The following is a 12,721-nucleotide window of genomic DNA, read 5'->3' as shown; positions in this document are numbered from 1 at the left end:
TTATGAAATTGGATGGACATTCAGACTTTGTCCACAAATGGAAAAGCAGCCTGTGACATGTCATTTTATAAACCCCTTTGAACGACTGGGAGTTTTTGAAGCAGCCTTTTGCTTTGGTCTCATTTCTAGTCCATACCGTCATGCCAATGTGGGTTTAAATCATATTCCCAGTGTTAACCGAGGATATTTGTGAACTGAAGAATTTGAAAAGTCTGGTTTTCTCCAGGAGACATATCTGTATTAACAAAAGTAAAACATCAGAAAGCATATTGTTTTTTATAAATTATTGGCCTGTGTTTTAGGGAGGGTGCACTGAAGATGACATAATCTACAATGTGGTAATCAAGGCAATAAAAGTGCAATTCAGCTCTGTACGTATCTGTGTGTAGTGCCATTTGAGATGCTCTGTAGTATCTGCCTGCCTGTAACTGCCCTCCAAGAAGGCAGCACATCTCCAACAAGTCCTGCATCATTTCTGCTAGCTCTGCACGGGTATTTCAGTGTCTCAATCAGTAAAGAGCAATGTGCAGATAGATGAATCAAGCCCTGAAATTCCAACTGAGAAGCTGAATCCACTGAACTGAAGGAGCCTAGCATACAAACAGTTAACACGCAGTCTCAAAATCAGGCGAGGCAGCAAACCATGTGAACATGTGATTCACTTTCAACTTCTGTAGATCCACAGATTCAGGCAGAGTACACAAAGTTAAGCACATGCTTCCATGATTGTTGGAGCAAGGACCTTGTATGCAGCATCCTGTAGGTTAAAGCCATGTAAACTCACTCCAGTTTTGTAAATCAGCAGCAAGTCACCAGTGTCGCAAAGAAAATAAAAGCCGTGCACATCCCAAAGTAGTCCAGAGAAAAAGACCACGCAATCTGGGGCCCAAGGCCATGATAATTCCTGCTACCTGCTCTCCACGGCCTTTTTTTTTTTTTTTTTGCCAGGGGCAGGCTGAGAGCAAGAGCTGCTACCTCAGCAGTGCCCAGCACCTTTCCTTTCTCCTCAGTGTGCCCACGATGTGAGGTAGGTGATGAGGAGCAGGCTGCTGAACCGGCGTGCCGGGCTCCATGAGCTGCTCCATGAGCTGGTGTCTCCACCGAGTCAACCCCAAAGACCCCGGTCACACTGAGTAACCCTATTCCATACCAGGTGTCCCACTTAACAGCGTGCTGACTGGGACCTCTCTCAGGCATCAGTCAAAGCGAAGGAAGATTTCAGTTGCACTCCTGAAGACACATTGACAAAGAGAATTTATGCCAAGAATGATTCGCATTAGGAGAAAATAGAGGATGTGTGTGACGTGCATCTTAGACATTTTGTTTTAAAGCTTCTTGCTTCATGTTTTCCGTTGTTTGAATCCAATCAATCTTCCTCCCTTCTGGAAAAGAAGCTGTATTCTATGCCAGTATCATTCCTGGCTTTTTTTTTTTAATGGATTTTAATGTCTATAAAATGTCTGTAGATACCGAAAGCATGTTTTTAAAGGAAATGTGAAGAAAATAAGTAATAGGATATTTTTTCTATTTTTAGTAAGTTGGGTGTCAAGAGTTCATATGATGCTGAAATAATGATGTTGCATTATGAGGGAAAAAAAACAGAATGTGTTTGAACTCTTTTTTCACATTTAGTACATCACTACACAATTCTGCTTTCAGATATAATGGAAACGCTGAAGTATAATTCATAGTTATGCTAATTAAAAAATAACTTTCATTTTTCCTCAGCATGTGCCTTCGTTAGTGCTTTTAACACCTTCACACTTTCAGAAGCTTTGCATGAAACTTACGCAATGCAGAAGTTAGAATATAACCTGCAATTTCTGTGTTTGCTTGGAAAAAAGCAGATTATGTAGAACCGAAAAATCTCAAGAAATTAGTAGAAGTCTCTGGAAAATGCTGGGTTATGCTTCTTTGTTTTTAAAATAATAGTTTAAATTGACAATTCTAACAACTGCAAACATTTCCACAAAAGAATAAGCTTTTATAATGTAATGAAAGTGCATCATGCCATTTAAAGATCATTTTATTCATTGCAAATATCAGCACGAATACAGATTTTCTCAAAGAAAACCACTTTGTTAATAACTGCAGTTCATAGACACAAAAAGTCTGTATTTAAGTTGCCTCGTTTTTATGAAAAAGATAATAAAATTGCATCTGTATGTTTGCCTGTGTATATTTTTTTTCTTCAATCAGTGAATGTTTGCAGTTGGTAATAAATATTCAAGCACCTTGCAAATGTCCTACCAATTCCCTTTGCTGATCTCTATGTGCCTGTGGGACTGGAATAGGAATGCATAATTTAAATATAAATTGCTTGATTTGCATATACAATTAGTCTAGCTGCAGCTTTGATCGTAAGCAAAAATTATTGTCCTGGATTGCCACTTAGATAGAATTTTAATTCACCTTGAATATTCAAAGTAAATTAAGACCTGGCTGTGTGGTTGAAGGGTATGATTTTTTCCTCTCTTGAGGCTTTCCCCTTAACAACATTTATGGTAGGGTAATATAAGGCGTATTTTCAGCCTCATAAAAATAAAGGCATAAGTTTTATTTCTAAATTTTTCCCCTCTTGAAAACTTCAGTCAAAACACATATATGTCACACATACACATTAGCACGCACATGCAGAGTAATGGAGCTATTTTGTCCTTTTAATTTAATCCGAGTGCATACATTAAAATTCGGATTTTGCTCATACTTTTTATTTGGTATCATGCAATAATAGTTTAAAATGAAGACTGTTATTTTTTAATGAGAAATTCAGAGACTTGAGTGATTAAAGCATTAAGACAGTTATTGACTTGGTATTTGTATGTACGGTAATGTGTATGCACATGTACATGCACACAAATGCATGTAATACAGCCTAAATTTCAAACACATAACATAGTTGTAATACTTACATTTTAATCTGCACTAAAACATTTTTATTAGAAATCTATGCTTTTAATTAAACAGAACATTTAATTAAGGTGGTTTTAAAGTGGGTGAAACAATTAAGTACAAACACTTGAATGAAACATGTCATAATTAGTTTTAATAGAGTGTTAATTGGTACTAGGTTTGCCAAGTTAATAATTACTGCTTATTAAATTTTCAATTAATCATTGTCATTTTGCTTTGAATAAAGATGAAAATTAGATAAACTAATTCAGGGGGAGGATGGTTTCCTTGTTAATTAGAGCAGTTAATTAAAAAAAAAAGAAATTACTTGTTTTAGTTGTCAATTAAAAGACTGTTCATTAGTAAAATCTTTGCATTCTTCCTGCATCAAAACTCAAATAACTAATTTGTGACAATTCCTGTTTTCTGGAATAAAAGATATGGCACTAGTATATACAGAAGAAGGTGCATATATTGACTTATTTTACAAAAATGGAAAGGTTTAAATTTAACAAAGCATCTACGGACGTATTCGGTTTTAACTGCGTGCTTAGGTCTTCTTGGCTTTGCTGTGCTCAGGAGCTCTGCTGAATCAGGATGTAGCTTCTTCACAACAGACATGTGGATCTCAAATGGAGATTGGTAGATCAAAACAATATTCATAAATAAATTTTAATTTTGGATTCTAAAATTACAGCAGTGATTTTTTAATAAATTCTTGGGTCTTTCTTTACAGGCATGTCTCTAATCTTTACATACAGAATAACTGGATAGTGACTCTAAATTTGCTCTAAATTTCCAGAGCTTAAACATACAAATATGAAAAAGCCCAAAATAATATGATTTTTTACCAAACACATTCATTAATGTAGTGCTCTACCAAACCAAGTTTGCAAATAAACTCATCAAAAAAGTCACGGAAATATAAAGCAGAGATAGAAATACCTGGTTGCAAAAAGATAACAGCCATGAATCAAAGCTCTACTCTCCACCATGAGCACTGTGCATCTCTGAGAACGTCCAGGCATGGGGAAGCATCTGCAGGGTTTTGAGGAACAAGTCCATCTTTGCCCTTCTTCTCAAAACGAAGGCGCACAGTGTGATAGAGCATCCGTGGCTTTCATGCATTACTCCTATGTAACCATGCACCAAACTGAAAATTTCTCCCTGTTTCTCATTTACAGAGGAAGCGGTCAACGAAGTGAAGCGGCAGGCGATGGCGGAGCTGCAGAAGGCAGTGTCGGAGGCTGAGCGGAAAGCTCACGACATGATCACTTCAGAGAGAGCTAAAATGGAGCGCACGGTTGCCGAAGCCAAGCGACAGGCTGCGGAGGATGCACTAGCTGTTATCAACCAGCAGGAAGATTCAAGTGAGGTGAGGTCTTGCCACCTTGGCTGCTCTGTCCAAATGCTCCCCTTAACCCACCTCTGCCAGGGGCTTCTCCTTGGAAGAGCTCCAGTAAAGAAGAGGCCTCTTCCAGTAAAGAAGAGGCAAAGAATGGCAAAGAGCTGCCATTTGGGACAGGTGGCCATGGACGTCTTTGCCTTCCATGCTCTCTGGCCTTGTCTAAGGTCAAAAAAAGGCACATCAGACTGTCACACTGGGGAAATGAGATTGCAAACCATACAGTGCGGCAGGAAACTGGAGGATGCAAAGGCGGGTAATTCAGTCCTTAACCAAGTGGGGCTGCAAAAAATAGGAGGAACTGAGCCAACTTTAATCTACCAAATCAAGATATCGACATGATATCAGTGTTGTTCAGTGCAGGCTGCTAACTGCTTCTCCAGTGGCTTTGGATGTGTGTTATGGACATGTCCCGAGCTCCAGATATTCTTGTCTACTTTGCTAACTGAGCCCTAAAGTGCTGGTGAACTTAAGCTGCAGTCTCGCCTTTTAGTTGATGTTCATGGCTACATACAACACATATAATGAAGACCTACCTCCGTTGTAGTTTAGATTTTCATTATCATTATTTTAAGGTGCGTTAAGAAGAGCGTCTCCAGCAGGTCGAGAGAGGGGATCCTGGCCCTCTACTCAGCCTGGTGAGGCCACATCTGGAGTACTGTGTCCAGTTCTGGGCTCCTCAGTACAAGAGGGATGTGGAGCTGCTGGAGAGAGTCCAGCGCAGGGCCACAAGGATGATCAGGGGCCTGGAACATCTGCCCTATGAGGAGAGGCTGAGGGAGCTGGGCCTGTTCAGCCTGGAGAAGAGAAGGCTGAGCGAGGATCTGATCAGTGTCTAGAAGTACCTCAAGGGAGGCAGTGAGGAGGATGGGGCTGACCTCTTTTCAGTGGTGGCCACCGACGGAACTAGAGGTAATGGCCAGAAACTGAAGCACCAAAAGTTCCACAGGAACTTAAGGAAAAATTTCTTGACAGTGAGGGTGACAGAGCACTGGAACAGGTTGTCAAGAGTGGTTGTGGAGTCTCCTTCTCTGGAGATCTTCAAAACCCGCTTGGACACAGTCCTGTGCCACGTGCTCTAGGTGACCCTGCATGTGCAGGGGTGTTGGCATAGATGACCTCTAGAGGTCCCTTCCAACCTTAACGATTCTATGATTTTAAAGCTCTTCAATTACCAATGTTAAATAGATAGCCTGATTGATTCTTGGGAAATATTTCACAGTGAAATTTAATGTAAATAAAGAAAGAGTCTATTATAGAGATTATAGAGCTAGAGGCTTGCCTGAAAAATGCATTGCATGTAGACTCATGGGAGTCAGAATGTGTAAGTTACCTTGCTTAGAATGTGTTCCTTTGGCTTCTGGGAATATTTTTAGTTGAGAAGTAGGCAAGCAGGATATGGAAGGGAAAAAAAAAAGGACTGAAAGAGCAACAAAGAATACAGTAGGAATAAACATGTTAAGCCCATTTTTTTAAAAAAACCTGGAAGTGGAAGCCTTGAATCCGTGTGGTATGAGACAAACAGCAGTATGAATAACCAAGAGTTGGGATAGAAAAAGCACTGTATGTTTTACCAGTGCTGAAACATGACATGACAAAACATCGTATCAACTACCTGCTATTTTTAAATGTCTTGTATATAGTCTTAATTTCTCAAGGCCACTGAAATGATAGAATATTAGCTTAATAAACTATTTGTTGCTCTTGTATTAAGGTGTTGAATTTAGTAAAACTAAATCTTAATTTCTACAGTGCAGCAAGTCAGAGAAAGAATAGATGTGTAGCACGCTGGTCTATGTGGATGCATATTTGTGTACTCCTGTGAAAGCACTAAATGGCAGTGTTGCAGAAGAGCGACTTAAGTTGAAAGATTCCTATTAGCTATCTGCATCATGCTGGAAGAAATGGCAGAAATCATGAGTGGATAAGTCAGTGGCATGCTGCAGGATGCATCCATAATTTGAGGGAGCGTAAGATTTTAATTCATACCAGGCTTCTCTGGAGATGAAAGACCATTGTGGGATCACTGAATGCCCAGAGTTTCTCCTTAATGTGTAGCAGATGAATAACAAGGAGACAAAAGGAATTGATTTTCAGCATCTGAAAGTTTCTCAGGAAGAAAGGGACCAAGGGAAGTGTATATACCCTTTAAGTACTAACTGTTCCATTGCAGATTAAATGAGACATAAATTCAATTTATTGGCATTTTTTATCTGAGATGTTCAAGGACATTTTTCCTATGGTATATTCATAGAAAGTGCATTTGTCTGACTTAGTGTCATTAAAGAGCAGTTATTTTTTGTGTGTGTATGTATACAAGAGACTCCTATTATTAAAACCAAAATTCCCAACATAAATACCTAAGAGGAAACTGCAAATTAAATCTGTTTAGTGAACTGGTACAGTGTAGGCAGGACAGATAAGTACTTACTGCCAATACATACAGCCCATTCTTCCACAAACAAATGTGCATCCAAAGGAATGAATGCGAGTGCATGTGCTGTAATTCACTCCTGCTCAGTAATATTTCTGGAGAAGGCTGTATAACAACAGACGTCTTTATTTCATCTTCAGAAGAATTGCTTATGAGGTTGTTCACTTCTTGGAAATAGAACTTTAAAGAAAGGCAAATGATGCCTTTAATTTAATTCTAATGAAATGTGGCTCATAAGGTCACTGACATTCTCAGTGCTGTTCATCCCCAGGGAAGATGCAAACCTCCTGGACCCAGACCAAACAAAATATCTGAGATCTATTTAAAGAGAATTATAGTGGCCTGGTCCTACAGTTTTACTGCTGTGGTCATGAGTGGCATAGCAGTGTGGCAGCTCAGCGGTGTGGGAAATGCAACTTTCAATAAACTAGCTGAAGGGAGAAAACCTGAATTTGATAGTTTAAGGTGTCTCTAACTTTTTATCATTAGTTTCTCTTCTCTTATGCCAAATTTCACCCATTTAGTGCAATGCTTCCCAAAATTATCCATTAACTTAGACTGTCCTTTTTCAGGTAATTTTTGTAACAAATGGATCAGCCTTTCCCTTCATCTTTGAGAGCAAGAGATTAGTGCCAGTGTTTGAAAAATGTTTATTTTGAAATGGCACTTTCTGCTGATTGAGTAGAGGAGTAAATCCTGATGTAAATCCTTTCTGCCGATTGGGTAGAGCAGTAAACCCTTCAGTGCTCGTTATCTTTTGTTCTCTTTGTGCATATCCAGCCTCGTTTGTTTAGCCTACAAGCCTCCTGTAACTTCTCCCTGTTTTAGAGCTTTCAGCACTACCCTTCCAGATGTTATAGCTGTCCTATAGCTGTTCCAGTAATACAGTTTCCTGTGTGCTAGAAGCACTGAAAATATATTTCCAGCACTAGAATATAGTTCTAAAAACAAGGGTGATGTTGTGGTAGCAGCTTCTGCAATCTTGCGAGCTTAGAGCTAAGTGTCGCTCCTCATTTCTTATCCTTGGACGGACGTTATGCCAAGGCCTGCAAGAGAGATCAGTATAGGCTGCTATATAATCTCCATGCATTTCCTGATGGAGAATATTTCTCCCACGGGTGTCATTTGTTCTTCTGGTTTTGTAAACTGTGAATGGAGATGGGAATTTGGCACCAGATTTCTAAAGTATCAGATATAAATTTCATGTGATATGACCATTCCCTGTCTGTTGGAAAGATTTCTCCCCTACAGCTCTTCATCTGTTAGTCAGCAAAATGGAACCTCGATCTACCTGAGGCTTCTTTGGGTTACTTTTGTGCAAATAGAAATTAGAAGAAAATTGGACATGTTGAGGTGAGGAGAGCAAAATAAAAGGAGCTGAGAACACTGAGAGGACTAATAGGAGAGGTGTGATGCTGGGAAATATCTTGTCTTTTAAGAAGTGGTCTGCAGTATTTTGAGAATCACCACATGTCATAGTGCAGTTGTCATTTCTGGTTCCAACCTGGCTCCTTGTTGAATTACTGTTCTTTGCTTATATTTGAATTGTTCAGTCTGATTTAATCGGAAATGCCACTGCTTCAGTGTCTATACATTTATTTTCTGAAGATTTTTTTTTAATTTGTCAGCATACATCTTTCAGATAGACCAGGACATTCTCCTAATTTTCTTTTGTTATTATGAGAGCTTGATTGAAGCCCAGTGGATGGAGCAGACTCCTGATGGAAAATAAAAGGACAAGAGAAGGTCTATCTGTCAGCAGGGCTGTTCCAGAACCACAAATTATTACTTTACTGATTCCTTACAGTTGCTTGACAAAAGATGACCCATTCATCAGTAGTTGACTTGGCCAAGTGCAGAGACATGTGTGAGCAGCCTACTCTTTATTGACTGCCTTGCTTGCTTTGGCTGCAATGTACTCTTGTGCAAATCAATTTTAATAGTAAGGGTGAACAGCTTAGCAAGGAGACTGGCTGTCCAGATTGAAACATCTGTCTTTCTGCTCGGGTATAAAATGCCACTGAAAAATCTGACACTCAGTGTTCTTCCTCCCCTTTCACTAGAGCAATGGCTGGGGAAGGAACACAGATAGTTTAGTTCTCTCTACTTAAAGCAGATGCTGACATCTGCTCAGATAAAACAAGTATGTAACTGGTCCAACACTGCTTTTAAGAGATGTGTAATGTTGAGGCTTGTTTATATAGCAGCAGTTTATGTTGTATGTGAATATCACACTTACCTGACATTTTGAAGACAGCTGGGTTCAATCTATGCTGACTGATCCACTGAGACCAGGACTGTGCCAGCAAACCTGACTCTCAGCATCAGATGCTGTGGTGCAGGGAAGCCGAGCTTTTAGGCAAGAATTAAATCTAATACATATGTCAACTAATGCTAATTTTTTGTTGGACATTTCTAGGAACTTAGCATGTCATACTCTGCAGTCGTGGGTGGTAAAGACGTACTGGAGTCATCCATTCGGTGCAGAATCAGACCAGATGCAATAAAGGGTTGTTTGCTTCCCACTGGCAGTGCCCCAGGTTACTAAACCTGCCTAGGCAGCTTGAACATCTCTTCACTGTGCTTCTTGGCACTTCTGTTTTCAGAATGTAGCTCCTCTCATGCTCACTTGTATGAACACAGATAGACTTCACACAGTAAACAATGTCTTGGATAAGCCTTGAGTGTTCAGTGATTGTTATGACTTTATCAGAAACATCTAAAGGTTTGGATATCTTTGTATGGGGTGCTGCATTTAGACACACTGTGGGAATTTCCAGAGTCCTGATGTGTTTTGTCTTCTGATGAGTCTTTGCTAGAATTTTCAAAAAACGCTTTGCTGTTTTATTGAACCAGTGTTCATGCAATATGAACTTGTTAATGCCACTGTGATTTCAGTAATCTGTAAATGTTCATTCTCTCTCTGTTGGTTGGCAGTGATTGTTTTGAATATCATGGGTGTTGCATATAGATCCTGGAAAAATCTGGGTTCACAACTGTGCTTCCTTTCTTACTGAGCTGGGAAAATTCAGAACTCTTCAAAGGTGACATTGCAATGTTTGATATGTATTTCGACATTTTAGAGTTCATCGTGTCTTTGACATTTCAAAGTTATTTTATTCTTTTGTTCTTTAAGTCATCTCTCCCCTGAGTCTCAACCGGAGGTGTCAGAAAAGCAAATACTGAAATGTGGCTTAATACTGCAGAGGCAGAAGATGTGCAAAACTATTTACAAATAATGTGTCCTTGTACAAGAGACCACAAAAATAGAGACCATTGAGGTTTTTTTTTTATAAGGGCAAACAGAAGTTTCTGAGTTCTGTCATTTAGAGATCGAAGTTTAAGTAGATGAGAATTAAGACTCAGACCTAAGATAAGACTCTGACCTAAGATAAGGCTTTGACCTACGATGTTCCTTGTCAGTTGAAAGAGGAGGATGAAATACAATCAGTGGCATAGATTCTGAGCAAGAGTCCCATATGGTGTAATTTAGCCCAATTGCACTGAATTAATCCATTTTCAAGGTAGTGAGGTTAAATTGAATTATGTAGCCTAAGAATCTGGCCTTTTGCATAACCTCACTATTTCACAGGAAAATCAATGCAGAGTTAAATTGTAATCCAGTCTTCCTCATAGTTTTAGCTACATCTGGAACTCTGTACAAAGCACCGACTGGAAGTACAGTGCAGTAGGTCACTGCCTAAAGATAGAGAAAATAGACCAGGAAAAGCTTCAGGAAATCAGCTCCCTGTGCATGGTCAACTCTTTCCATATCATCCCTATATTTGTTGTACCTGTGTTTTAGTGATGGAGATTCTGCAGTGCCTCTAGGCAGTATTTTTCATATCTGTGAAAAGATTTCTCCTAATATCTATTTCCAGTTTTTCTTAGAGCTGTTTGATCTCATTACTTCTTCTGCTAATCCCATGGACATGATCACTGATCATGATCAGTGTTTGGATGCTGCTGTGTTATGTCTCAGGGAATTCTGTGCTCTTTTTAGGTTAAACAGTCCTGGTTCATTCAGTACTGAACAGCTTGTGCTTCTCTGACCTATGATTATCCTGCTGCCTTTCTTGGCGCTCTTTTCAGATCTTATTTGCCTTATTTTATTTGCAATATTTGAAGTCCATCGTCCCAAGCTGGACATTACTCCGGGCCAGGCCTTGACGATGGCAGTAGGCAGGGAATCTTGCCCCATATGTAAGCAGTCTATGTAAAGCAGTCCATATCCTGGTTACAAGCCCTTGGGTGATGATTGCTGCCTTTTGAACAGCAGCACATTGTTGGCCCAGGGTTATCCCAGATGTTGTCCATGCAGTTCACTCTGGGTGATGCATTTTGCGGGTACATAACTAGGACTTATATTGAGCTCCAGAGCTTTGCAGAAGGGGATATATCTTGAGCATGCTCAATACAGTACTGAGCTCAAGCTTCTGTTCACAGTGCCTGGATCAGCTGGGAATACCTGAGCAGGGGGAAAAAGCACAGCTCAATCCATTAGCTGGCACCTTGGGCTGTGTCTTTTTCAGAGCATGGGCTCCAAAGCTAACAGCCCCCAATGAGAACAGAAAGCATCTGTCAGCAAAGCTTGCTGGGCTTAAGCCAGGTAATTACTGCTGGTTTTCCCTACTAAGGCATGGGAAGGAGAGGAAAATAATCGGAGTGGTGAGGATCCTGTAGGACAGGCAGCTTCTGCCTGTCAACCGCAGCTACTATTGCAGGGCTGTTCCCTGTGTCACGTGTGCTTGTTTATGATGATTTGCACACCCCATAGTACTATTTAAATGACATAATCTTTTTGTGAACATGAACCATAACATTTATTTTGAAATTCTTGCATTTTATGTGCTTTTATTCTCACAATTACAGTAAGACTGTAATGACCTGTTAAATTATAAATAATATGTGCAGTGGACAAAATCATGTACCAAATAGTGTAGGGCACATTAAGCAATCATGTAAAAAACCGCCTAGGAACAGTGTTACTTCATTAAAATCATGTACTTGTTTATGACTTTTCATTTTATGTTTAAGGTCATAGTTAATTGATGTTTATTTTAATACGAAAGTTAGACCAGTATTCTCAAAATTCAAACTGAAGAGTCTTCAAAATTTGCCTATAGTGACTAAAAGAATATTTGAATAGAAAATTTATACATCCCCTTCATAAATTCAGCATGTTTGCAGCTTGGACTTCAGTGCTGCAATAAGATTTGCACAAGGGGGAGGTTCCTGTACCTGCACAGATACTGTTTGACTTCAGTATTATTCCTTGTGAGGAAAAGGGCCTTTTCAGAAAAACCTGGATAGGCAGGGTTTGTGTGTGTGCATTTGCTTTCAGAGTAGGGGTTAAAGGGGAATATGGGCCAACTCCTGGGCTGGTGAATTAGTTGGAAACAAGTAGCTTGAAAATCAGCAGTCGTGGCAGTCAGTGGAAATTCTGCTCGAACACAGTTGGAGCAGGATCCCTCCCCGTTTACTGCTCACAGCAGGAGCACCAGCTGGCAAAATGGGACTTTCAGAAGGAAGACATGACTGTTAAGTAGTACTAGCACAGCCAAAGGAGGAGAATCCTGCTATACCACGACGTGTCCTATTTCTGGTCTGTAGAATGAGACACTGCCTTCCTTTGAAACGCCAGCATAGCCTGCCAGGGCATTTTTCTGCAAATATGTCTGTGGGTGCACATGTACAGTGTTCTGAACTATTTACAGTTATTTTTCTTTGTGGAGAGGGAGGAAAGAAATCATTTAAAGGAAAAATGTTTAAGCATAGGATGATTATCCATTTCTGAAGGTCGAAGTGTGGATTTACCTTTCCAACACTGGACAGAGTTTAAGCAAAATTAACCTGAAACAATGAATACAGAATCAAAACCAGGTGATGCCAGACAAGGAGTCTGAATTCCTGACATTTAACTACCAGAAACATCTGTTTTTGTGTGTTGGTAATTCCGCCTTCTTTTTAAGTGCTTTTAAAGATGGGAA

The 12,721-nt window shown here is 39.7% G+C and overlaps 1 protein-coding gene across 5 annotated transcripts in view; it reads left to right on the top strand.

Moving 5' to 3' along the window:
• Positions 1 to 12,721, top strand: part of RUNX1T1 (RUNX1 partner transcriptional co-repressor 1) — a 107,298-nt gene that overhangs the window by 91,451 nt on the left and 3,126 nt on the right. For all 5 annotated transcript variants that reach the window (XM_088534117.1, XM_088534120.1, XM_088534116.1 and 2 more), the window contains exon 10: positions 4,077 to 4,267. In XM_088534117.1, coding sequence (XP_088390243.1) covers positions 4,077 to 4,267 — 191 coding nt within the window. The remainder of the gene's footprint in view (positions 1 to 4,076; positions 4,268 to 12,721) is intronic.

This window comes from Tinamus guttatus, unplaced genomic scaffold (assembly GCF_059628265.1).
Source record: "Tinamus guttatus ecotype Peru unplaced genomic scaffold, ASM5962826v1 Tinamus_guttatus_pri_ptg000542l, whole genome shotgun sequence".
NCBI classification, from domain to species: Eukaryota; Metazoa; Chordata; class Aves; order Tinamiformes; family Tinamidae; genus Tinamus; species Tinamus guttatus.
Note: the sequence above shows the minus strand (reverse complement) of the source record. Positions and strands in the feature narration are given on the sequence as shown.